This window comes from Pan troglodytes, chromosome 17, assembly GCF_028858775.2.
Source record: "Pan troglodytes isolate AG18354 chromosome 17, NHGRI_mPanTro3-v2.0_pri, whole genome shotgun sequence".
NCBI lineage: Eukaryota > Metazoa > Chordata > Mammalia > Primates > Hominidae > Pan > Pan troglodytes.
The window spans coordinates 17,890,689-17,916,998 of record NC_072415.2 but is presented as its reverse complement, the minus strand read 5'-3'; the positions used below and the strand labels follow the sequence as shown (position 1 = coordinate 17,916,998).

Sequence of the window (26,310 nt, the reverse complement as noted above, 5' to 3'; positions counted from 1 at the left end):
ACGCTGGTGCCGCGGCCTGCGCCTAGGCGGGAGGCAGACGCATGCATCTTTGGCCTACGTTTCGGCTGCCGGACCGACGGGACAGTGACGGTTGGGCCGGGTTGGGGCGCAGGCTGTGGGGCGGCCTCAGGGCGCGAGCAGGGGGACTGCCGCGCTTCCCGCGCCTCTGCGTCTGCCGCAGCCTTTGAGCTGAGCTCCGCCTGGTTGGGATTAATTGCACGCCTCTGTGTCATTGGGCTTTGGCCGGGCGTGATGAGACAGACTGTTAGGGGATCACGTCGTTCTTTCCTCCCCTCTTGTCTGGGGACTTCATCTCTTGAGGGACAGGCCCTCTCCGTGCTACCCTCTGGAGTTTCTTGCAGTGTGCTTGTGAAGTGACCGGTGGTGTTTCCTTTATGTGCACTGTGATGGGCGGTTCTGTTCCTCCTTTTTGTTTAAAATTCTGACCCAGGAAGTAACCTTGTTAACTTAATGCTTAATGCCCTTGTCTTCCGTTTACTCACTTGATTTGGTTTCTGCTAGGTTGCGTTCATTTATTCCTAATAGTTTACCTACATTCCTTGCCTATGATTTCATTATCAACAGAACGTGAAATGAGACGAATGTTAATACACTCTACTTTTACTTTGCTGTTACTTTCAGAGTTTGTTTAGTAAAACATGAGGACCTCTTCAGGTCAGTCGTTTGGAGAACAGCTGTTTATATGACCATATTTCCATTTGCTGTTACTATTTTGAGGTCATTCGACTGGCGTTTTTACTGCTCCAAAATCAACTTTTTCTCCAAATTTCAGTTTTCTAGGCAAAAACGGTAAGCCTTGAACAATAATATACCAAATGCCTACCTAGTTTTAAAGTATATCTTAAAGTGCCAAGAGTAAATGATGAGTTTTGGGGAAGTTTGACTCGGCTTTGGGTTCCACGGCGTGTGCTTTTAAATGTGTTTAATTGTATACATAGACCTACGATTAATGACTATAGTCAGTAATTTTTTATGTACCTAGGAATGTAATTAGTGAGTCCAGATGTGAAATTTGAGGTCACCACTTTAAGGAAATAGCAAGAGAAATTGCAAATATAGCCACTCAGTTCAAATAGGATAGAAGAAAAATATTGTCTTCACTTGAGATGATGGAGGAGGGGTGGGTAATGCAATAATGTGAGAAATTAAAGGAAATTTCCTTTAGGAATGTGTTATGTCCATGAATGGTTTACAAGTGTAATCTTTTCTGGAGAAGAGACTAGGTATTAGGTTACATCTTGAGGAATCTTCTCGTGGGTTTTGTTACCTTTGCACCCTTAGCAAAGCTCTGTTGAAGCACTTAACACTATCGTAGTTGACAGGGATTGTCAGCTCCCTGAGGGGAGCTGCCTTATTTATTTTTGCATTCTTGGTGCCAAGTAGAGGGTTCTTCATGGTTTGTGTTTGATAATGAATGTTGCATGAATGATCTTTGCATAATTTCTGAGTTTTCTTTGGATTAGGCCCTTCTAAATAGGGACAACTGTTGAAGAGTTTTCTATAAATTTTAATAGTTTACATGTCTGTATATGAATGAATAACTTAGTAATTACAAGGCTAGACTTGGGGAGGCTAGTTGGGAGACTCGTGTGATAGTTCAGAATAAAAAGTGATTGGCAACGGGCATTAGGAATATAGAAGTGGGTCTCAGCTCCAGAAGTGTATTTGACGTTAGAAGCATTAGAATTTGGTGAGAGAGCAGGAGGGATCAGGATGGTCCTAGGTGTCCGGCTTGTATTGCCAGTTAATAGGGATGGATTTGGGTGAAGACTAAAGATAACGGCGGGAATGAATGGAGGAAAGGTAACAAGTTTGGTTTTGTATTTTGTATTGCATTTGGGGGTAAGGTAGATGTCAGAGAGCCATTTGGAAGTATGGTCGTTCCCTCAAGTTATCCATGGGATTGGTTCCAGGACCTGCCCCTACCCCAGGATGCCAGAATCCTCTGGATGCTCAAGTTCCTTACATAGATTGGTGTAGTATTTACATATAACTGATGCATATGCTCCTGTATATTTATTTAAGACAGGGTCTCACTTTGTTGCCTAGGCTGGATTGCAGTGGCTATTCACATGTGTGGTCATAGCTCACTGCAGCCTCAAACTTTTGGGCTCATGCTGTCCTTCCACCGTGGCCTCCTGAGTAGCTGGGACTCCAAGGCATGCGCCACCAGGAGGTGGAATTAGTGCAGAGGAAAGAATACCCTGGGGCCAGACTTGCCTAGGTGGGAATCCTCTGGCCTCATTTGTGCTATGTGGACTGGAAACGTCTCTTAATTCTCTCTTTCAGCCTCAGTTTCCTCAATAATAGGGATGATGGCTACCTTACAAATTTGACATGGGGATTAGAAAAATGTATGTGAAATAATTAGCACATTACCTAATAATAGACACAGTATCAGCAAACTAGGGGTTATAGATTCTTTCTTAAAACTCGTTTTTTCAATTTGTATTTCCAGTTCTCTGTCAGGTATTGGGAATATGTGGATGAACAAGATAGACATTTCCCCAAGAAGCTGCTCTTCTAAATTTATAGGGGTTAAAGTTAAAGTTGAGTTTACCCACTGACTGAGAATGTTGTCATTCATTCGTTTCACAGATACTTACTGAGTACCTGCTGTGTGCTAGGCATTGTTCTAAGTGTTAAGGAAATAGTGATGGACAGATAGGCAAGGCCCCTGCTCTTAGGGAGAAATTATTTCATTGGAAGAAGACAGATAAATACAAGAATAAATAGTGATAAATGCTGAAGAAATTTAAATGGATGTGATTGACTGTGGCGCTGTTTGACTTAATAATAAGAGATAAACTTCTCTTAGAAGGTAACATATAAATTGAGGTGAATGTCAGGAAGGAGCTAGCTAGGCAAAGATCTGGGAGAAGAATATTCTAGACCTGTGGTAGGGGTGGGCTTTGGGGGTATTACAAGAGTAGAAAATCTAGTATGTGGTGAATGAGCCTGAGAGGGTGGGAGAGAGTGACAGGCCTCATAGAGTTTTCAGAAGAGGCACGGCACTTGATTCATAGTTAATGGTCTTTTTGCTTGCTTCTTGGATAATTAATTGTAGGGTGGCAAGAATAAAAACATGGAAAAGGGTGAGGAGGCTTTTCAGTAGGGTAAGGTGGTAGTAATGGAGATAGGAAGATATAGACTATTTCAGGGTGTGTTTGGAACATAGACATGTTTTGCCCTCAGGAATGGACTACACCAGTAGATGTGTTTTGTTTGACAACAGTGTATTGAATTTAATTTAGTTTTAGGTGAAGCCTGTAATTTCCAGCTGACCTCAGTCCTTATAATTCTGTTTTCTAACAATATTTGTTCCTGAAGACATTTGAGTTGAGATCCCTAGTGTGTAAGAAGTAAATTGCATGATGCAAAGTCTGAGGTCAGAATCCTGGGTAACCCTAACATATGAGGAGCAAATGAAGAGGATGTCAGATGAGTTGTGAAAGTATGGATTATGGAGTATTCTTCTGAGATGCCTGGCCATGAAGGGAAGGTGAGAAGGTGGTGGCAGGACATGCAAATGAAAAATCAGGGCAGGTTGTTTCCTGCCTCCTCCATCCTAACATGGGAGGAATTTTTTTTTTTTTTTTTTTTTTTTTTGAGACGGAGTCTCGCTCTGTCGCCCAGGCTGGAGTGCAGTGGCGCGATCTCGGCTCCCTGCAAACTCTGCCTCCCGGATTCACGCCATTCTCCTGCCTCAGCCTCCTGAGTAGCTGGGACTACAGGCGCCCGCCACCTCGCCCGGCTAATTTTTTTTTTGTATTTTAGTAGAGACGGGGTTTCACCGTGTTAGCCAGGATGGTCTTGATCTCCTGACCTCGTGATCCGCCCGCCTCGGCCTCCCAAAGTGCTGGGATTACAGGCGTGAGCCACCACGCCCGGCCTCATGGGAGGATTTTGAACATGTTTATGGAAATCAAGAAGAGAGAATAGTTGGAAATATCAAAGAGAAGAAAATGCTGGGGCATGATCTGAGAGCAGAGTGCTTATATGATGGTGATGAATTTGCTGTATATTGACATAATTTGAAAATTTTTATTCATTCATTCACTCAAGTTTATTGAGCGTCTCGTGCCAGCACTGTTCTAGCTGGGAATGCAGTGGCAAACCAAATGGGCAAAGTTCCTGCCCTCATAGAGCTTACATTCTAATGTGGGGAGAAAAAGAGATAACAAGTGAGTTACATAGCATGCAGGTGGTGGTCAGTACTGTAGAACAGAGAAAGCAGGGAAAGGAGGTTGGGAAGTGCCCTGTTCAAATCTGTAGGTTGAGGAGGCAAGGCCTGACAGCTAAGTGAACATTTGCACCAAGAACTGAAAGAAGTGAAGGTACAAAATGTGTGAATAGCTGGAGCATCAGGGGCTGGGCAGAGGTCAGAGCTAGGGTGGAGGTCCTGGAGCAGAGCTGGCTTAGCATGTTTCAGGAACAGCAGGGAGGTTAGGATGACTGGAATGGAGTGAGCAAGGGAGAAGAGTAGAGGAGACGAAGTCACAGATTATCTGGGCCCTGGTTGGCCATCTTAAAGACTGCCTTTTACTCTGAATAAGATGGGGAACCAGTGGAGGGAGGGTTTGAGCTAAGGAGTGAGGACGTTTCAGTAATGTTATAGGGTGACTTTCGTGTGTGGAGAGTAGACTAGGGGAGGCAGAGAGGAGGCCTGGAGACCAAAGGCTATTGCAGTGAGTGTCCAGGCAGTAAGTGGTGGTGGCCTGACCAAGGTCATAGCAGGGTTGGGGAGTAGGTTGGGGGGATGCAGCAAGGTCCTGGGCAGGTTGTTAATGTGTAACTCTAGAGATTTGCATAGGGATTGCACGTGATGGGGTGTGAGAGGGATCTCAGAGATGACTACGGTTTTTGGCCTAAGCAGCTAGGTGTTGGAGTTGTCATTTTCGCTGGTGGGGAAGGCTGAAGGGCAGGCATTTCTTGAGGGGATGGGAATGAATTGGAATCAAGATTCAAATGTAGGTGCTTGTTAGACATCTAAGTGGAAGTGTTGTGGAGGCGGTTGAATACCTGAGGTTCGGGGAAAGGCCCAAGATGGAGGTGTACATTTTACATGATATTTTAAGCTTTGAAATTGAAGGCAATCACCCAGAGAGGGTGAGTTGATGGAAGAAGTTGAAGATCAAGCCTTGGAGGCTTCCACTCTGTGGAGGTCTAGGAGATAAGAAGGAACTGGCCAAGGAGAAGGGAAAGCAGCAGCTGGTGGAGTTGGAGGAGAACCAGACAGCTGTGTCTGAGAAATGAAGCCAAGAAAGTATTTCCCCAAGGAAGGAGTAAATCACCTGAATGTTAGGCTACAGAAGAAGGACCGGAGGTAGATTATAGTATGCTACGGCTTGGCAACAGGGAGATCAGGGCTGATGCTGACAAGCATGTTTTTGATGGTGTGGTGGGATGAAGGCCAGAGTGGGGTGCGTTCAGGAGAAGATGGGAGTGGAACTGGATGCCAGTCATGATTCCTCTGGAAGCCTGTGATAAAGGGAGCATGGATAGGTGTGGTGGCAGTTCAGGGGGATAATGGGGATGTGAGGTAGAGGAAGGCTTTTTTTAAAAGGTGGGAGAAATAACAGCATGCCCAGCGTGGGAGGGCTTGCACAGACAGAAGACTCGATCATGTTATGGAAGGGGGCCGATTGGTAGAGTGGTTGTCAGTGCAGTGAGGGGTTGGGATCGAGTGCAAAGTGAAGAGGTGGGCTTCAGACAGGGGCATGGACACTTCATAAACTGTTGTGGGATAATTTAGGAATCAGACCGAGGGGTTGAGGAGGATATATTATTTAGGTGCACCGGCCCAGTCGGATTAACATCCAAAAAGTCTGAGCCCTGAACAAGTCTGAGCCCTGAACAAAGAGTTAAGTTACCTTTTAAGGATTTCGTGGGGCGGCAGGGGGGAATCTGTGCAGGAGGAAGCATATTACAGAAGCAAGAAACAAAGACAATTATTCAATTAATTGAGACATGCATTATATCATTTCTTACTTTCCAAGGAAAAATGTGTTTTATGGCTTGAGTTTATCTGTCTAGTGACCTTGCAGCTGCACAGCTAGAGAAACAGGGTCTTCACAATGCCTGGGAAAGGAGGAGAGATAAGGCTTACTAGCCACAGAAAAACAGGCAGATAATTTTTAAAGGGCTCCAGCTCTTTCTCTTTCTCAGGGGGAATTGGGTTTTCTTACATAGAACTGAGTTTCTGCTTACACATTCTTTAATTTCTTGTAACTCCTATTCCAAAACAAGTAAGTTCTTCTTATTTTTGGGGGGGATAGAGTCTCGCTCCGTCACCCAGGCTGGAGTACAGGGGCGCAATCTCGGCTCACTGCAACCTCCACCTCCCAGATTTAGGTGATTCTCCTGCCTTAGCCTCCCAAATAGCTGGGATTACAGGTGCCCGCCATGACGCCCAGCTAGTTTTTGTATTTTTAGTAGAGACGAGGTTTTACCACGTTGGCCAGGCTGGTCTTGAACTCCTGAACTCAAGTGATTCGCCTGCCTCAGCCTCCCAAAATGCTGGGATTACAGACATGAGCCATCGCACCTGGCCTCATAATCTCTTTAGTGGTTATAAAACTTCTTCTTTTTCTTTTTATATTTTATAATTAGTCCATACTGTCTAAAATCTATGCTTTAATCCAATTTGTCATTGATCCTAGTATACTCCTTTATTACTGAAGTAGCTCTTTGAATAGTCTTCCAGGTTTTTAAGTCCTCTCCCTTCCTGTATTATAGGTTGATTGTGTCAGTTCTTTGTTGGTTGCAGAATACAGTTCAAACTTTCCAACACACCATTTCAGACTTTTAGAATCTGGCTCCATTCTGTTATTCTAGCTTCGTTTACTGTGTTATTTTGTTCACCTGCTGCCAAAATACATTGGAGTATTTGCTACTGCCAGCATAGACCTAGCACTTAGAGTGGATTTTCGAGTCAGACCTGGGTTTGAATCTTACTAATTGCAACCTTGGGAAAATTGAGCTAATTTAGTCTCTCAGTTTGTTTCTTCACCTGTAAAATGGGATAATACCTACATTGTAAGATTTTCTGTGGATTCAGTGAGCTAAGTTAGTAGATATGCAATAAAATTTAATTCTTTTCCTTCTTGGCTCATGTTTATCATCCTAAATAAACTCTCTCATCCCATACTCTGCCTATAAAAGTTCTTCTGAGTCTTCAAGGCGCATTGCCAATATCCTCACATTTTTTTTTAGCTTTTCCTGATTATTTATCTTTTTATCCTTCTGTCATTATTTCCTTTACTGATTTCCATGCAGTGTGTATATGATACGTACTCTGAAAAATTGTTGAGACCAGCTAACATCTTCAGAGCACCGTGGTCAGGTTCTCTAGTAATAGCATAGGTTTTGTGCTGGTGTTTTCCAGATTTAGTCATTTGGGTACCCCTTTTACCACTTTTACCTTCTCCATGTGCCAACTATACTTTAACTGAAAATTTTTCTTTGAATGGGTTCACTTTTTAATTCAGTCTTAACAACACTGAGATCCGGGCTAGATTTTTGCTAGTTGTACTTTTTCTGTTCCGTATTAGAATGAGTATGTAACTACCAAACTTTTAAATATGTCCTAAAATCATTTGTATATACCATCAGTGTTATGCCATCTTTGCTTTCTTTACTAGATAAGTTTGTAGTAATTCATTTTCCTAGCTACACCAAGCAAAGGGCAAATTAAAATGTGTTGTATTGCATTATTATGTTAATTATAAGAAGGTAAGTTTAATGTTTAAGGTTTCTATTCTCATCTATAAAGTAGCAAAGTATTCTGAGATTTATTTTACCTCAGACTATTTGCCTATTTCCCCCTTACTAATGCTAAAAAAAGGATTTTTTCCCTAAGATTTATTAGTTTTCTAAGACAATGCTTTTAATCATTTAAAAACATTTTATAGTAATATGTGACCTATAGAAATACTTTTGTTATTGCAGTGAGATGGAAGATTTTCGAGGTATAGCAGAAGAATCATTTCCAAGCTTTCTCACCAATTCATTATTTGGTAACAGTGGGATTTTGGAAAATGTCACTCTTTCTTCAAATCTTGGCTTGCCTGTTGCTGTTTCCACACTTGCTAGGAATAGATCCAGCACTGATAACAGGTAAGATTTGTTTGAGCAGATTTTTTTCCAGGTCCATAAAGCCTATAGCATGCTGATATTTATGTTCTGTTTCTCAGTCAAGCTTGAGCTTTTTGTTTTCTCTATGAGGGGGATGGCCAAATATGTGAAATGAATATAGAAAAGACAGAATTTACTGTCTTTTTCCCCATTGCTTTGCCTTTTCAGTGGGTAGGTTTGGGTGGGTTTGGGATTTGAGCACCAGTTACCTATTTTGGTCTATTTTTTTTTTTTTTTTTTGTCTATAGTGTTTTGGATTTGTATTAGTTCAGTCACACTAATGGCTAGTAATGTAAAACAAGTTGTGTTAGCGAAGTTCAAAGGCAAATTAATCATAAGGTTATAGGAGTACCTCTTGGCATCAAGGGGAGGAGTGCAGAGCTTTGCTGCAAGAAGGGACAGGAATTGAGATTTAGGAAGCCATCAGGACTTGGGTTTTTGTCATCCCACTCTATTTCTCTCTGTATAACTCATTGTCTTCTCTCTCTCTTTTTTTTTTTTTGCTAATTAAAAAAATATTTTATAGAGATAGGGTCTTGCTGTGTTAGCTAGGCTATTCTTGAACTCTTGGGCTCAAGTGATCCTCCTGCCTCAGCTTCCCAAAGTGTTGGTATTACAGGTGTGAGCTACCATACCTGGCCTCTGCTCTTTTTTAATACACTGGTTTTATTTGCTTTTCTGTTCATTTTACAGAATATGGCAACACAGATTCTCAAAAGACATCTATGAATTACATTTCTAGCTACACAAGGAGACTACTGAACTCTCTTGATATCTCATGAGTTTCTGGTCCATCTTAGGTTAGGTGTCTGTTCCAAATCCAGTCACCTGTGACTAGAGTTTTGGGTCATTGGATCTATTTAGAGGTATGACAGAGCCTCACTTTTTAATTCATTTCAGCCAGGTTTACTCTTTACTGGACTTGTATGGCTGTCTTTCTCTTTCTCTTCCAGCTTTCAATCTGTCCTAGGTTTCTGAGGTAACTTGGCTCTTGTCATTCTAGTAACTTTCAGCTCCTGAAGTCAAGTTTCTCTTTCTTAGAAACTCAACCAGGCTGGGCGTGGTGGCTCATGCCTGTAATCCCAGCACTTTGGGAGGCCAAGGCGGGCAGATCACTTGAGTTCAGGAGTTCGAGACCAGCCTGGCCAACATGGCGAAACCCTGTTTACTAAAAATACAAACATTAGCCAGGCGTGATGGCGCACGCCTCTAATCCCAGCTACTCGGGAGGCTGAGACAGGAGAATCGCTTGAACCCGGAAGGCAGAGATTGCAGTGACCTGAGATTGGGCCACTGCACTCCAGCCTGGACGACAGAGGGAGACTCTGTCTCAAGAAAAACCCCCAAAACTCAACCAGCTTTTATTTTCTTTACTTTTAAAATTTCTGTTTTATTACTAGATTGATGTTTGGTTAAATACACCTTGTTTTGTATCTTCAACTGGATTGTGTATAGTTTACACATCCATTACATGTAGGGTCTTGCATAATATATAAAGTTTGCCTATGCTTAAACTGGCCACTTTCTTGTCTTCTCTCAACCTAAACATTTAGTGAGGAGCACCATCTTGACCTTTGGGCTGAAGGGGTTGTATTAACACTCTCAGCTCTTTTAGCTTTAAGATTTTTGTGACTGTATTGTTGAATACAGATAAACTCCCTATTGCCGAGCCACAGGTTTCCGTGCTTTGCACAGAGGATGATGGTTTGAAATACAGGGGCCCTATTTGTTTTTACCCCGGTGGTTGGTTTTACTGTCACGCAGCCCTATGTCATGATGACATTTAAATATGTGTAATTTAATTCTTAACAATTAAAACAAATTTTTTTTGTATAGGTATCCTGATATCCAGGCATCTTACTTAGTAGAAGGGAGATTTTCAGTTCCATCCGGGTCATCTCCCGGAAGCCAGAGTGATGCTGAACCAAGAGAGAGGTTACAGCTTAGCTTCCAGGATGATGAGTAAGTTCATACCTTCATTTGCTTGTACTGTGTTAAAAGTGGGTCTTACGCAGTCTTGTGGAAAATGACAATGTGATTGTGTATGTAATTAATTCTGATTAATTCTAAGAATCTTGAAGAGTTTTCTTTTATTTTGAGGCGGAGTTTCACTCACTCCGTTGCCCAGGCTATAGTGCAATGGTGTGATCTCAGCTCACTGCAACCTCTGCCTCCCTGGTTCAAGTGATTCTCCTGCCTCAGCCTCCTGAGTAGCTGGGATTACAGGCAGGTGCCACCAAGCCCAGCTAATTGTTTTTGTATTTTTAGTAGAGATGGGGTTTCACCACATTGGCCAGGCTGGTCTCAAACTCCTGACCTCAAGTGAACCGCCCCACCCGCGTTGGCCTCCCAAAGTGCTGGGATTAGAATTGTAGGCGTGAGCCACCGCGCCCGGCCAAGAGTTTTCTTTATGCATTTTAATCACGTTTAGTCTTTCAAAACATTTTTTTTTAGATTCTAAAAGTAACGTGCTTTTGAAAAAATAGAGAATATAGAAAATTATTTGGAAGACAGTAAAGGCCTGTAATCCCACTAACTAGAGAACAGCCATTGAGTACGTTTTTATTTGTAGTCTTCCATACTATTTTGTGTGTGCATTTATGCCTTTAAATCTTCTTTTTACTTCTAATATGAGGCTATAGAAAAAGAAAAATGAAAATAAATTTTTTTTTTTACAAAATAAGATTAAACTCTTATTCTGTTTATTACACAAAAAATTAGATGCAGTATTATGTTCAGTTTTCAATTACAATTAATATGAATCTGTGTCATAATGTTAATGACTATACTCAGGTCTGTGTTGGTCATTTAGATTATTGCAGTTTTGCTATTATAAAGGTAATGAACTTCCCTACATGTACATTTATATATACATTTTTCACACCTAGGATATTATTAAGATTTCTAGGGTTTAAATTGCTGAGGTAAAAATAGTTTGTTTTAAAGACCATTACAAATTAACACATTGCTCTTTAGAAAACTTGTACCAGTTTATTCTGAATGCCGACTTCTCCCAGCCCTGCCCAACATTTGATGGTGCTATTTTTAATCTTTGATTTTTACAGGTAAAAATAATTTATATAATACACATGTATATATGCATGAAATAAAGTCTGGAAGTCTAAAACACCAAAATGGTAATGGTGGTATTATAGACAATCTTGTTTTCTGTGTTTAAATTTGTATTTGCGTATTTATGGGATTGAACCTACTTTAATGTCTATTCATTACTTATATTTATGTTGTGAATTGCCTCTTGATAGCCTTTATATATAAGTACTTTCTTTATATTAAAGATGTTAACCCTTATGTTTTCATTCCTTCAGTGTGTAATTTTGACTGAGTGCCTACTGTGTGCCACACACTTTTCCAGGTGGTTAGGAAATACCAGTGACTAAAACAGATGTTAAACAAGACACTAAAATATGCTAATTTTATAGTATATTGAAAGGGAAAAGTGCTAGAAAAAAATAGAGTATAATAAGGAGGGTTATTAGGTAGGCTGAAGGCAGTGGTCAGTATGGGTCTCGTTGTGGACATAAGATATGAACCAAGGGCATGATGGCTCTTGCCTGTAATCCCAACACTTTGGAAGGCTAAGGCGGGTAGATCGCCTGAGGTCAGGAGTTCGAGACCAGCCTGGCCAACATGGTGAAATCCCATCTCTACCAAAAACACAAAAATTAGCCAAGCATAATGGCATGTGGCTGTAATCCTAGCTACTTGGGAGGCTGCAGCAGGAGAATTGCTTGAACCTGGGAGGTGGAGGTTGCAATGAGCCGAGATCACGCCACTGCACTCCAGCCTGGGCAACAGAGTGAGACTCTGTCTCAAAAAAAAAAAAAAAAAAAAAAGAAGATATGAGCCAAGACTTGAGGGAGGGAGTTAACTATGTGGACGCCAGGGGGAAGCAGACTTCAGGCCAAAGGTGCGGCCAGCCTGAAGGAACTAAGGCAGGAGTGTAGCCCATGTGGTTCACAGAGCACCAGGGAGGCTGGGGAGGTGGTGAGCAGGACCTTGACTCTGACTCAGAGATACGGGAAGCCACTAGAGGGCTCCATCTGAATTGTGTTTTAAAATTCCCACCCTGAGAATCACTTGAGCCCAGGAGATCCAGGCTGCAGTGTGCCGTAATTGCACCACTGCAGTCTAGCCTGGGTGACAGAGTGAGACCCTATCTCAAAAAAAGGCCCACTCTCGTGGTTATGTGGAAAAGAGACTGTAGGAGACGAGAGTGGGAGCAGCATGGGCACATTGTCTGGGAGTGAGGCAGATGGAAGAGAGCGACCAGGCGTGGTCCTCAGGATGCTTCACAGTGAGAAGCTGGGGACAGGAGGAATCAACAGCGAGATTAAGAGTTAGTGATCAGAGGAAGGAGAAAACAAGCATCCTGGAAGCCATGTCAAGAGCATGTATAAAAGAAGAGTTACCTAACTATGTCAAATAAAATGAGGGCAAAGAATTGACCCTTGGAATTAGCATAGATTAGGTCATTGGTAACCCCAATAAGTAGTTTGGTGTAAGTAGGGACAGGCACCATGGCCTACTCAGAATGAGTTTCAGAGAGAACAGGAGTTACTGTTTGAGGCAGTAGACAGCTTGTGGAGTTTTACTGTGAAAGGAGGCAGAGAAACGAGGTTATGACAGCTGGATGGTTGTAGTGGGTGAAGAGAAGTTTCACTTTTTTTTTTGTGGTGGGAGAAGTTGCTGCATGTTTACGTGATAATAGGAATAATCTCCTGGAAAGGGTAAAACTTGCTGATGTAGAAAGGGAAGAGAATTGCTGCAGCAACGTCTGTGTCAGTAAGAGAGGGTAGGCCACAATGTGCAGTGCAGGGAGTGGCTTTAGCTGGGTAGGACTGCGGACAGTTCCTCTGCGGGAACAGGTGGGAGGACGGCCTGGGTGGGTGCATGTAGTGGTAAGAATCTGTGGAAGTTACCTTTTCAGTGCTTCAGGCTGAAAGTAGGGTTAGTGAAGTAGGAAGCATAGTCATCAAGTCAGCGTGAGGGTGGAGGAGGAGGAGTTGGTGGTTTAAAAAAAAGATGTAAAATTATCACATGGGACCACAGGAAAATGAATGGACAGAGTTGAAATGTTAGGATTCCTGGACAACATCAAGGGCCCAACTTGAGGGCCGTGAGCGTGACTGTTGAGGGTGATTGTGATGTTTCCCCAGCCACATTGAGCTGTAGGAGTGCAGGTGAAGAGGAGGCAGAGAATTGGATTTAACCAGGGTTGTAGTTTATAAAGGGAGTGAGGGACAAGGTTGCTGAGGATGTAAGATTGGCCATGTAAGATTGGCTTTAGGTTAAGGAGGAGGAGAGGGTATGGACAGGGGGAGGGAGAGTGATGTGGTGGTACAGATGGGTTGGAGGTGCAGGTGGGGTTAGCATCATATAGTTGTGGTACTAGAGGCAAGAGGGGTAGTAGGTGATTCAAAGCTGTGAGGCTCTAGGGAGAGCGACCTGGAAGTGGCACTGAGGGCAAGAAGGGCGTATATATTCCATCTCCACACCAGGTGATGATGCCACGGCTGTGGGAGAGATGAGGGTCCCCACTTGTCAGAGCTTGGGGGTAGCAATGTCCTCACAGGCTATTCAGGCTTTCATTAAAGTAGTAAGGTGAAAGGAATGTTCAGAGAAGAGATTCAGGAATGGCAGATCTTGTCAACCCAGCTCTGTAAATTATAGAAGGCACAGTAGAAGGGTTTTGTTTGTTGGGGAGTAGAAGGGCTGTGCAGTCTTAAGGGGCTTGGAGTGCCAGCAGTGAGGCATCCTGGGCTGCTTTTAGGAGCTGAAAATCAGTAAAGGGCATTGTGAAGTTAGTCTGACTCACCTGTTGCTGTGAGGAAACCGCAAATGTCAGGGATGGGAGGGCATCTTGAGGGTATCCTCTTGACTCTTGCTGGAGGCCAGGAGCTCTGGAAACTGGTCTTGTTGGTCCTTGTTGATGGAAGACAGGAGGCCTGGGGAGGTGGAGTCTTAGACTCAGTGCCTGGGGAGAGGTAAGTGCTTAGAGCTAGCTCTTGACTCTTGAACAGTCTGAAGCCCTGAGTTGCTGGTCTGAGTATAGGGCTTCCTTGGACACTATACTGGAGGGTCAGCAGCCTGGAGAGGCATGGCCTCAGTCTCCTGGTGAGGGATGGCTTCTTTGACCCCTTCTTGGGGAGGAGGGAATTTGTGTTTCAAAATGTCTTTATTCTAATCTTGGAATAAATTAATACTTTAGCTGAGTACAGAATTTTAGGATGAAAATAAATTTTCACACAATTTTGAAGATATTGCTACATTGTACATGAAGTCTGGTATAATCTTGATAGTTGGTTTTTTATCTGAACTATGTTTTCTCTCTGGAAATTTTAGAATCCCGTCTGAGTCCCTTGTGGGTGGGGCTATTTTCCCCCATTCACTGAATTCTAATTGGCATTGGTTTGGAGATCAGTTCTGGATAATTATGGTTTTTCTTCTAGTTTTTCCTTTTCTTTTTCCAGAACTACTGTTTTGGATTGCCTGGGTTGTTCTATATCTACTTTTTTTTTCCTTTTTTTCTGTTTTAGTGCAAAAAGACATTGTTCTAGGTAAGTTTCTTTTTTTCTCATGCTCATTAAATCATTTGGCAATCATAATTTTAATCATGAGAGCTCTTTTTTTGACCTTTTTTTTTAATGGGCCCTTTTTGTGGATGTACACTTGACCCTTGAACAACCCGAGTTTGGACTGTGTGGTTCCACTTATAAGCAGATTTCTTTCAACCAAACGTGGATGGAAAATACAGTATTCGTGGATGTGAAACCCGAGTGTAGTCAGTGCTAACTGTAGGACTTGAATATTGCATATTTTGGTACACGCGGGGGTCCAGGAACCAGTCCCCCATGTATACTGAGGGTTGACTGTAACAGCTACATGGATACTTCTGAAGATTCTGATTAGAAATTTTGAAAGTTCTGTAAACTGTTCTCCGGGGCTGCTTGCGTAGTTTGTTCATTTTTATTTTTGTCTCTTGAACTGCTCCTTTTTTTCTTGTCTGATTTGTGGCTGTCTTCTAGGCTGCCTAGTGTGGGCATCCTTATCTGTTGTGTATGTAGCTCTTATTTCTCACTGGCTTCCACACAAGAGGGACGTTGTTCCTGGCCATTTACTGTAGAGTGTGCAGGTTGGAGTCTTCAATTTTATGCCAGATGTTTAATGCTTTCTTCTGGGCCGCTGTAACTGCCATCGCTTCGTTCTCCACAGGCATTTTCTGTGCCTTGATTGCAGGCAAGCCCTTCCCTCCCCGTTGTCAGGTGTTCACTGTCGTGTGTGCATGGCTGTTGTCTCTGGAGTGGGAAAGAAGGGTGGGTGCTCCTGCCATGCTTCATGCCGGGCTTTCCGTCCCCACTCTCCTGCCCTCCCCGACTCCCTTCTGCCCTCTTTCTGACTGTAGTCACGGAACATTTTTGTGTTTCTCCCTGGCAGATTTGTTTCCTTTTCTGCTTCCGGGCCCTTCTGTTCTTGGATTGTGGCTTTCTTTCCCCCTGCACACCCCATCTGCTTTTCAGCTTCCAGAATCTGGGGTAAGCGTGGGTTAGGACTGGTAGTTCTTACCCAGATTGCTTCACTTTTATAGATTTCCTTACTGTCATTTTATTGGACACTTGGAAGTTGCTCTTGCCTCTTTAACTTGAAACTTATGACTTAGTTTGAAAATTTTTTTTGAGCTAATAAAAATATGGGATAGCTGTAGTTTTGAGGAAGTAGCATTTTTAGAGAGATGGTGGTGAATGTCGAGTGCCCTGCTCTCAACTGTCCCTGTCACTCTAAAGTTCTGGTGGTCATACTACATGCTTTTCTCAGGGAGGGCTTTAAACATGGAAATGGACCTAACTGTCCTGACTTGTTTATTTATTTCCTATCACCATCTTGCTCCCCCACCTCTTTTCCTTTTTGTCCTTGCTACCCCTTGACTTTGTAACTATGTATAGTCTTTCCACCTATGCCTTTCCTTTCCTGTACTCAATGAAATTTTCCTGTACCTACCCATGAGTGCACCTTTGGCTTAAGCTAGTGACTTTTTATGTACTGCAGCCCCAGTAAAGAGATGGAGAAACTGGGAAGTAAATTGTAGTTAGGGTTGGAGAGTTGCCTCAGGCATGAAAGGTTGGGATTTGAGAAATATGGAAGGACTTTTAAAAAAAAATCCATCCTGGCCAAATTTGAGTCTGGCTCTAGGTATCAGTTTGTCATGTAATGAATTTGTTGCATTTAGAGGCTTTTTCCTGAAGTTCCGTTCCCACCCCTCTCTTTCTGTGGTGAGCTGCTCTAGACCCAAGAACTTTTGGAGTAGGGTGGGAGGAAAATTGCCTGTAAGAAAAATACTTTCATCCACACAGAAAACAGCAGAGGTAGAAAGAAAGATAAGGACAAGAACTAGGACTAGGGATAAAAGTAAAAACAATTGAAACCTTTATTAATTCAGAGATTTGGCTATTTTGGCAAATATGCCAATATCCTTTAAGTCTGCAGATTTTAGAAAGCTGAATTATGTAGATTGGTAGTTTCAAGGATACTTATTTTGGAAGTAAAAAAACCACTTTTTGCTGCTTGAAAGAGTAGCAGTATGACGTTCTTTGATTTTGGTAGACTGTGTATCACTGGACCCAAAATGTTGGTTCAGTCCCCAGAATACAGTGCAGTGTTAGCAGTTGTAGTTTTCTGGCTAGACTCAAATGTTTCTTTTTATCGCTTCCATTTTTTCTTTTTAAGAGGTGAAATACATAACTGATTAATAAATATTTTGTAGATTTACCCAAGGTAACTAACATTTTATCATTCTTCTGTTTCCTAATAAAAAAGTTCTGTCTCTAGGAAAAAGAGCTATGTGGAAAGTCAACGTTTGTCAAATGCTCTCAGCAAACAGTCAGCTTTACAAATGGAGACAGCAGGACCAGAAGAGGAGCCAGCCGGAGCTACAGAATCCTTGCAGGGCCAAGATCTCTTCAACAGGGCTTCACCACTGGAACAAGCACAAGGTACTGAACTATTTGAAATTATTTCTTAATGCATATGTTTTAATTTCCTTTTTCATTTCCTTATCTTTGGATTTTTTTTTTTTTTTTTTTTTTTTTGAGGCAGGGTCTCACTCCTGTCGCCCAGGCTGGAGTGCAGTGGCGTGATCACAGCTCACTGCAGCCTCAACTTCCTGGGCTGCTCAACCTATCTTCCCATCTCAGCCTCCTTAGTAGCTGGGTCTACAGGCACACACCACCATGCTAGGCTAACTTTTTGTGTTTTTAATAGAGACAGGGTTTCGCCATGTTGCCCAGGCTGGGCTCGAACGCCTGGACTCAAATGATCTGCTGTGCCTTGGCCTGCCAGAATGCTGGGATTATGGGCCTAAGCCACTGTGCCTGGCCTTTTTTTTTTTTTTTTTTGCTTAATTTTGAGATGGGTTCTAGCTGTGTTGCCCAGGCTGGTCATGAACTCCTGGGCTCAAGCAATTCTCCCTCCTCAGCTTCTCGAGTAGCTGGGACTGGATGCATGCATCGTCACTCCTGGCTTCGATGTATTCATCTTGTACTATCATACCGTGAACTGAAAATGCTTTGGTTTGCATTGTACCTATTAATATCATATTTACAGTACTTTTATAGGAAAGGTCTCCTCTTAACCTTGTTGACTCATTTAAGCTGAAATTCTCTTTGCTTTGGAAACCATGCTGTCGGATGGCCACAGCATACTTTATATTCAAGACAAGCCTATTTTTAGTGCATCTTCCACTTTTCTCCCACTAATTAATTTATATTCTTATCGAGAGTCAATTTTGTTTCTAAGCCTATTTTTTTTAATAAAACTGATGAATTATAAGTTCTAAAAGAAATTACTGTTTCTAAGAAAACTAGGTTGAATGCATTGGAAATACTCAAGGGTAAGTCATTTGAAAAATTGCCCTCGGGCCAGGCATGGTGGCTTACGCCTGTAATCTCAACACTTTGGGAGGCTGAGGTGGGCAGATCACCTGAGGTCAGAAGTTCAAGACTAGCCTGGCCAACATGGTGAAACCCTGTCTCTCCTAAAAGTACAAAAATTAGCCAGACATCATGGTGGCTACCTGTAATCCCAGCTACCCGGGAGGCTGAGGCAGGAGAATCGCTTGAACCCGGGAGGCGGAGATTGCAGCAAGCCGAGATCGTGCCACTGTACTCCAGCCTGGGTGACAGTGTAAGACTTCGTCTCAAAAAGAAAAATTGCTCTCAAATTAGATGTGGAGAAGAAACTACAAAAATATGGGGGGTCAGGCACTGTAGCTCATGCCTGTAATTCCAGCTGAGGTGGGTGAATGGCTTGAGCCCAGGAGTTCAATATCAGCCTGGGCAACAAGGTGAAACTCTGTCTGTACAAAAAATACAAAAATTAGCAGGGTATAGTGCTGTGCGCCTTAAGTCCCAGCTACTTGGGAGGCTGAGGTGGGATTGCTTAAGCCCAGGCGGTCAAGGTGATCATGCCATTGCACTCCAGCCTGGGAGACAGACCCAGACCCTATCTCAAAAATAAATAAATAAATAAAAATATAGGGAAAGTTGTTTAAAAAAATCACAGGCTTCTGCTGTCTGATTCCTCTTAAGTACTCCACATTCACTGTCTTTTATCAAAGAAATCAAAGCTGGAAATTGAAAAGTACATTCTATGCACTTATATAGTGTGGTATTCTGTAACTCCAAACTTGCCTGATTATATGTTGTAAGATTGATGAATGAGTACACATTATATGTTAGAAAAATTTTAAGGGAGGTTTGTATTTCTTTTGATGAAAAATGTTATATATATGAAAGAAAAGAGTGGTATTATCACTCAAATAAGCAATAAAAGAAAAAAATAGATGAATTGGATTTCAGAATTAAAAACTTTTATGCTTCAAAAGACACTATCAAGAAAGGAAAAAGACTGGGCCGGGCACGGTGGCTCACGCCGGTAATCTCAGCACTTCGGGTGGCCAAGGCGGGCGGATCACCTGAGGCTGGGAGTTCAAGACCAGCCTGACCAACATGGAGAAACCCCGTCTCTACTAAAAATACAAAATTAGCCGGGCATGGTGGCACACGCCTTTAATCTCAGCTACGCGGGAGGCTGAGGCAGGAGAATCGCTTGAACCTGGTAGGTGGAGGTTGCGGTGAGCCGAGATCGCGCCATTGCACTCCAGCCTGGGTAATAAGAGCGAAACTCCGTCTCAAAAAGAAAAAAAAGGAAGTTGTACAAATGGCCAGTAAACACATGAAAATATACCCAGTATCATTAGACATCCAGGAAATGCAATTCAAAACCACAATGAGGCTGGGCACAATGGTTCATGCCTGTAATCCCAGCACTTTGGGAGGCCGAGGTGAGTGGATCATTTGAGGTCAGGAGTTCGAGACCAGCCTGGCCAACATGGTGAACCCCTGCCTCTACTAAAACTACAAAAATTAGCTGGGCGTGGTGGCGGGCGCCTGTAGTCCCAGCTACTTGAGGGGCTGAGGTGGGAGAATCACTTGAGCCTGGGAGCTGGAGGTTGCAGTGAGCCGAGATTGCGCCACTGCATTCCAGCCTGGGTGACAGAGAGAGACTCTCTCAAAAAAAAAAAAAAAAAAGAAACAATAAAAACAGAACCACAATGAGATGCTGCTTCACACTCACTAGGATAACTGTAATAAAAAAAAAAAGGAAAATAACGTCTTTGTGAGGATATGGAGAAATTGAAATCCTCATACATTATTGGTAGAAATGTAAAGTGGCATAACCACTTTGGAAAGCAGTTTGACAGTTCCTCAAAATGTTAAACATTGTGTTACCATGTGACTCCGCATTTGCACTCCTAGGTATATACCCAAGAGAAAGGAAACCATATGTCCACACAGAAACTTTGTTTTGTTTTGTTTTGTTTTTTTTGAGACAGAGTCTTGCTCTGTCACACCCAGTGCGTGGTGTGATCTTGGCTCAGTGCAGCCTCTGCCTCTTGAGATCCAGTGATTCTCCTGCCTCAGCCTCCCAAGTAGCTGGGATTACAGGCATGCACCACTACACCCAGCTAATTTTTGTATGTTTAGTAGAGACGGGCTACTAAATGTACAAATATTGGCTAGGCTGGTCTCGAACTCCTGACCTCAAGTAATCCATCCACCTGCCTCGGCCTCCCAAAGTGCTGGGATTACAGGCATGAGCCACTGTGTCCGACCTCACAGAAAACCTTGTACATGAATGTTCATAGCAGCATTACTCACAACAGCCAAAAAGTGGAAGCAATTCAGATGTTAATCAACTGATGAATGGACAAAGAAAATGTAGTATGGCCACATGAGTGGAGTATTACTCATCCACAAAAAGGAGCAAAGTACTGATACGTGCTTTAATACAGGTGAGCCTTGAAAACATGCCAAGTGAGAGAAGAAAGACACAGAAGGCCACAAAATGTATGGTTCTGTTTATCCATAGGGAAATCTATAGATACAGAATGGCAAATAACGGAAAGTAAATTATTGGTTGTCAGAGGCTGGAAGGTAGCGGGAATGGGGAGTGATTGCTAATGGGTATAGTGTTTCATTTTGGAATAATGAAAATAGTGGTGATGGCTGCACAACCTAGTGAACACACTAAAAGCCACTGAACTGTATACCTTAAAAGAGTGAATTAATGATATATTAATTGTATGTATCAATTAAAAAAACTTCCCATGTACCTACCCATTGGTATAAGATTTTGTCATACTTGCATCATCTCTCCTTTTCACTACTTTTTTCTGATATTTTAAAATTTTTAGATGCCATTTGTGCATATTTCAGTATGCATCTCCAAAAGTGTGGACATTTTCTTACATAACCACGGTGCTATTAACACAGCTAACGAGCTTAGTGATTCTTTTTTTATTATCTGATACAGTTGTTCATATTGATTTGTGTGAATGGGGGTCTGAGAGAGGTTTTGTTATGCTGCAGCACCTTTGTTGCGTCTCGTGTGTCAGTGCCTTGTTGAAATACTCTAGGTCAGTCACACTGTAGTTTGTCCCACTATTTGGGTTTGTCCCTTTGCTTACTCAAGGTGTCATTTCTCTTGTTTCTCTCTCCACATCTCCTTCAAAGCAAAACTTAGCTGTAAAGTCTTGATTAGATACATATTCAAGTTCTTTGGTACAATTTTTTTTTATGAATTCCCCGCCCTAACATTTAAAAACATGTAACTGACCTATGATGGATTCATATACATCATTTAAAAGTGCTTTTATTCTATTTCAAGAGAAAAATATTTCTTGCTATTTTTAGGTATCGTTGGGTATTTGGTTGATAAAATAACCTGGTCTCTCAGTTTGTTTTTGTTTTCTTATACAGACTCACCTATTGATTTTCATTTACAGTCATGGATGAATAATAAGGAACCCAAGGTAACCTTTTATATATTTGTTATCATTTTCTGGAGTATTATAGGGCAGTAAAATTTCATATTTCGCATATATAACTGTTAATATTAGTTAGATGTCATCTACTTTTTTCTAGTAGAGCTCTAACTTTTCCAGCTTCAGTAAAAATGGGAGTTTCTCTCAAGTAATGAGAAGGTTCAGGGGTAGTGCTGGTGCCTGGGACTGTATTCTTGGGCTTGGTGATGTCAGAGCTGAGTCCATCTGTTTGCTCTGCTTCACTCTGTACAGGCTTCATCTAGAATGTTAGCTCCATGAGGGCAAGCATTTCTTTGCGTGTGTGTGTATGTGTTTCATTGTATCCTGAGTGCCTGAGTGTCTGGAATGGTTCTCGGCCCTTAGTTGTCACTTAATAATTTGTTAAATGATAGAGAAGCTGTCTCATTTGTTGGCAACACAAGCCTATACTCTTAACACTTGTGATCAGAAAAGAGAAAAAAGACAGGTCTAATGAGCTCCCTTGGCTCATATGTCCTCCCCTCTGCAAATCACTGTGCCAAGGGGTGGGTTGGGATGAGCCTGGATCTAATGTCCACTTCTGTGTGTGTGCTTGTGCATGAGTGTGTATACATGCGCAGATAGAGGAATGCAAGTGACAACCCCACTGGACCACCTGAAGTATAAAGGATGAGCTCTTTAAAGGAGAGATGCTGAGAAGATAAACAGTTTATGCCCAACATTACCACCAAACCTGGATTTCAGGCATGCAGTCATGAATTTATGAGACTTACTTACAAAATATAAACTAAACACTGTTAAAACTTATAAAAAGGAGGTACACCTTTTGTAAGAGGTGTAAAGTTTATTTTTATAGAATGAATGCAAAAGGGTCTAAAGTAAGTTATTTCCCTGTGCCAGCGATTGGCAAACCATAGCTTATGGCCTGCATCCAGTCTGCTGGCTGTTTTTGTAAAGTTTTATTGGAATACAGTTGTGCCCATTTGTGTATGTTTTGTTTATGGCTGTTATTTGTGCTACAACAGCAGAATTGAGAAGTTGTGACAGAGATTGTACTGCTCATAAAGCCTGAAGTATTTATTATCTGGCCCTTACACAAAATGTTTGTTGACCCTGCCCTATGCACTCACCCTGTATGTGACCCCTAGTAAGTTTCAAGTGCGAGAGATGCTTTTTAGAGGAAGTTAGGTGTAGTGAAGTTGAAATTAATTAATTTTTGAAATTAATAATATAAGGGACCTTAAAACTGGAAAGCAACAAAAGTATAGAAACATGAGATGCTTGATTAAAAAGAGGAAGAAATGAGAATAGGGGAAAATAAATGTGTTAGAAAACAGACTGAAGGGAGCTGCTACTACGTGTAGGTCTCATCTCATCTGTGGAGCTATGCCACTTTATCAGAATGGAGACATTTTCCAGGGACCAAGCATGGCAGAGTACACAGTGTTCTCAGTAGCCAACATGACCAAAAAGACAGGGATGTTTTACATATTGTGCTTTCCCATACAGATTTTTTCCCAATTTTTATATTATAAAAACTTTCAAAGCTCAGAGCTTATATTGCGCAGCTGTTAACATTTGCCATATTTTAAGTGATCATCTATTTTAAATAACAGTAGATTATAGTAGTCCTTGATGCCCCTGGTGCTTAGATATTTGTGAGAATAGCTCAGCACTGTACTCTCTAAATGTAAAATTGGATTAAGATTCCATGTTTCTGTCTTAAAAATCAGTGCGCATTTTCCAATAGAATTCCTATGCTGGTGTTATTTACATATATATATGTAATATATATGAAATATAATCACAGAGGGAAATGTTACATTTTCATTCTGGGCCTTGAGTATCATTAAATGGCTGCGTGCCCTTTAGGGTTACATGTTCCGTGGTTGAGGAGCAGAGAAATTGATTTTTCCAATGTAATGGTGCAAACAGTTCCTTAGATACAGGCTGCCGGGTCTAGCTTTGCTGTTATCTTCACTTTCTCGTAAGCCTTGTGTTGCTCAAGTTCAGTTATGTATTTGTGTACTTACTATATTACGAGCCTCTCTGAGCATGTGCACAGTTTGAGGGAAGCCTTAAGTTTTAAGGATGTTCTATTGGGCAGGTCAGGTGAGGGAGGTGGCGTGGGGGAAAGGGAAGTTATTAATACATGTACAATTGCTAGCCCTTTATTGCCTAAGCTGTGATTTACAGATACTGAACACAGTGGAGGTTGAGAACATACTTGGTCCTTTTTGTAGCCTTGTACTATGCTCTTCAGAGCCCTGAATGTGCTTCTCTTACTTGCCATTTTGTTTCTTATAGATTGCTGTGCTTGATGCTGGAAAACATTTTGAAGACAAGACTCTAAAGAGTGACCTAAGCCACACTAGCTTATTAGAAAATGAGAAACTTATGTTACCGACAAACTTGGAAGATTCTTCTGGTACTACAGAGTAACCTGTGTTTCCCTGGTCTTCACCTTGCCACTCCACTTTATTCTTCTTTGTTGCAGTAGTTATGATGCCAACTTTTTGGGTTTTTTGTCCTTACCTTTTCTTCCTACCTGCCAGCACTCAAATGGCTACTTCTATTAAGTGATGGAATTGAAGAATTTATTTCTATATATCTATCCTGATATGATTATACTCATCCTCAGTTTAACATAGTTAGGGTACAAAGTAGTCACCTGGAGGTGCCCTTCGGTATATAGCATTGTGTTTAGAAATTAGGGGAACCATGAATTTTTTTTTTTTTTTTTGAGATGGAATCTCGCTTTGTTACCTGGGCTGGAGTGCAGTGGTGTGATCTCGGCTCACCACAACCTCCGCCTCCTGGGTTCAAGTGATTCACCTGCCTCAACCTCCTGAGTAGCTGGGATTACAGGTGCCCACCACCATGTCTGGCTAATTTTTGGATTTTTAGTAGAGACAGGGTTTCACCATGTTGGCCAGGCTGGTCTGGAACTCCTGACTTAAAGTGATCTGCCCACCTCGGCCTCCCAAAGTGTTGAGATTACAGGCGTGAGCCATCGCGCCTGGCCGGAACCATGAAATATTTGGCCTCTGCTCTCGGACACCTTAGTCAGGTGCAGAGAAGAGATGCAGAGCCAATTGTCAGATTGGTTTTCATAAACCCAACAGGCCCCAAATGTGCCTGGGAATTATAGGGGGTGAGAAATTAACTCCGATTGAGGCAGGTACTGAAGCTTTCTAGAAAAAGGATAGAGCCTGTGCCAGGCCTTAGATATGGGAGGAGGAGGAGGACATGTCAGGAAGCAGGAACAGCATCAGCAAAGGCCCTGCTGTAAGCACGTGGGTTGTGTTTTGGGAAACAGCCAGGGGTTTTGTGTGGCAAGTTTACAGCACCTATAGGAGGCCACATTGGTAAATAAGCCCAGAAAAGTAGACTGGGGCCACATTATGCATGACTTTGAAAGCCAGGCTGATGAGCGGAGTGAGCATCACATCCATGGAGAGCAGGTTTTGCTATCAAAGGAGTTTTCAGACTTTTTTGGATTTTGGAATAGTGGATAAATAATCATTGACCTGAATGTATCCAATCTTTGATTGCTTTAGTATGCTGGATTCTTGTAGACAGAATTGCTAAAACATAGGTGATGAGTGTTGTTGAGACTCTTAATGTTGATTGCAAAATTGACCTCTAAAGTGACATTGCCAACTTAGAAGACCATGACTGACTGAGGGGTCATGTTTTATTTTGTGCTTGCTGAGCTGGGTGTTACAGTGTTGAAAACCCCTGCAGTGGCCTTTCTCCTTCCCTCCCTCCTCCCTCCTTCCTCCCTTTCTTTCTTTTACTTCTCCTGTGATAGGCTCATCTATACTTTTTTGAAAGAGGTAACCATTTGCCACACCATTTTCTGGAAAGTCTGCTTTCTTCTCATTGATGTTGTGATGCCACATTTATTGTATCCTGACTTTTGATAACATGCCAGGGTCTGTTTCTGTCCTGTCTTCTCAAAGAGGTTAAATATTTATCTTGTATTAAAATGTTCATAATGGCTTATAATTGACTGAAGTTACAATAGTTTTCTCATGTCAAAAAAAAAACACCAAAATCTTAGTGTTTATCGGCCTTTTATGTCTTATCGGCCTTTTTAATTACAAATTATTGCTTAGTCACTACTTTAAAGCATGTCCTATTTTTTCTCGATTTTATCAATAGATGATGATATTGATGATGAAATGTTTTATGATGATCATTTGGAGGCTTATTTTGAACAACTGGCAATTCCAGGAATGATATATGAAGACCTAGAAGGACCAGAACCTCCAGAAAAAGGTTTTAAGTTACCTACAAATGGTCTTAGACAGGTGTGTTCCAGTCTTTATGATTTTTCAGAAATTTGACATTAGAAAATTACTATTGGTCTCCTTGGATGTTCACGTGAAATGTAAGCCTTTGGACTTTGGACTTTTCTTTGGACTCTGTGTTTCCGAGGTATGAATTGATAAGAAATGCCTACCCTTTCTTCCTTCTTGGTACCTTTCCCTCACCTACAGAAAATTAAAGGAGTAACACAATGGACATCTACACCCTCTTCCTCCAGTTAACCAATTGCTAAAGTTTGCCACCTTTGCATTTTCTTTCCCTCTCCATAAATACTTTCTTCTCTGAATCATTTGAAAGTAAGTCACAGAGAGTATGACATTTCACTCAAATACTTCAGCATTTATCTTTTGTAGATAAGGACATTTTCCTGCATAACCACAATTCTGTTACCTAACTTTGATATAATAATTTAAATTACTGTACAGTCCATGTTCACATTT

At 41.8% G+C, this 26,310-nt stretch overlaps 1 protein-coding gene across 25 annotated transcripts in view; it reads left to right on the top strand.

Moving 5' to 3' along the window:
* CEP192 (centrosomal protein 192) overlaps positions 1 to 26,310 on the top strand; it is a 133,506-nt gene that overhangs the window by 180 nt on the left and 107,016 nt on the right. For 10 of the 25 annotated variants that reach the window (XR_010152010.1, XM_063795899.1, XM_063795898.1 and 7 more), the window contains exons 2-8: positions 643 to 810; positions 7,972 to 8,139; positions 9,994 to 10,119; positions 16,990 to 17,165; positions 21,492 to 21,544; positions 23,843 to 23,963; positions 25,703 to 25,851. Coding sequence is in view for 24 of the 25 variants with exons in the window: in XM_063795899.1 (XP_063651969.1) it covers positions 704 to 810; positions 7,972 to 8,139; positions 9,994 to 10,119; positions 16,990 to 17,165; positions 21,492 to 21,544; positions 23,843 to 23,963; positions 25,703 to 25,851 (900 nt within the window). In the remaining variant the exon portion in view is untranslated. Of the gene's footprint in view, positions 1 to 93; positions 811 to 7,971; positions 8,140 to 9,993; positions 10,120 to 16,989; positions 17,166 to 21,491; positions 21,545 to 23,842; positions 23,964 to 25,702; positions 25,852 to 26,310 lie in introns of those variants that run through there. The other 15 variants (XM_063795905.1, XM_063795903.1, XM_063795909.1 and 12 more) reach the window with 10 other exon arrangements.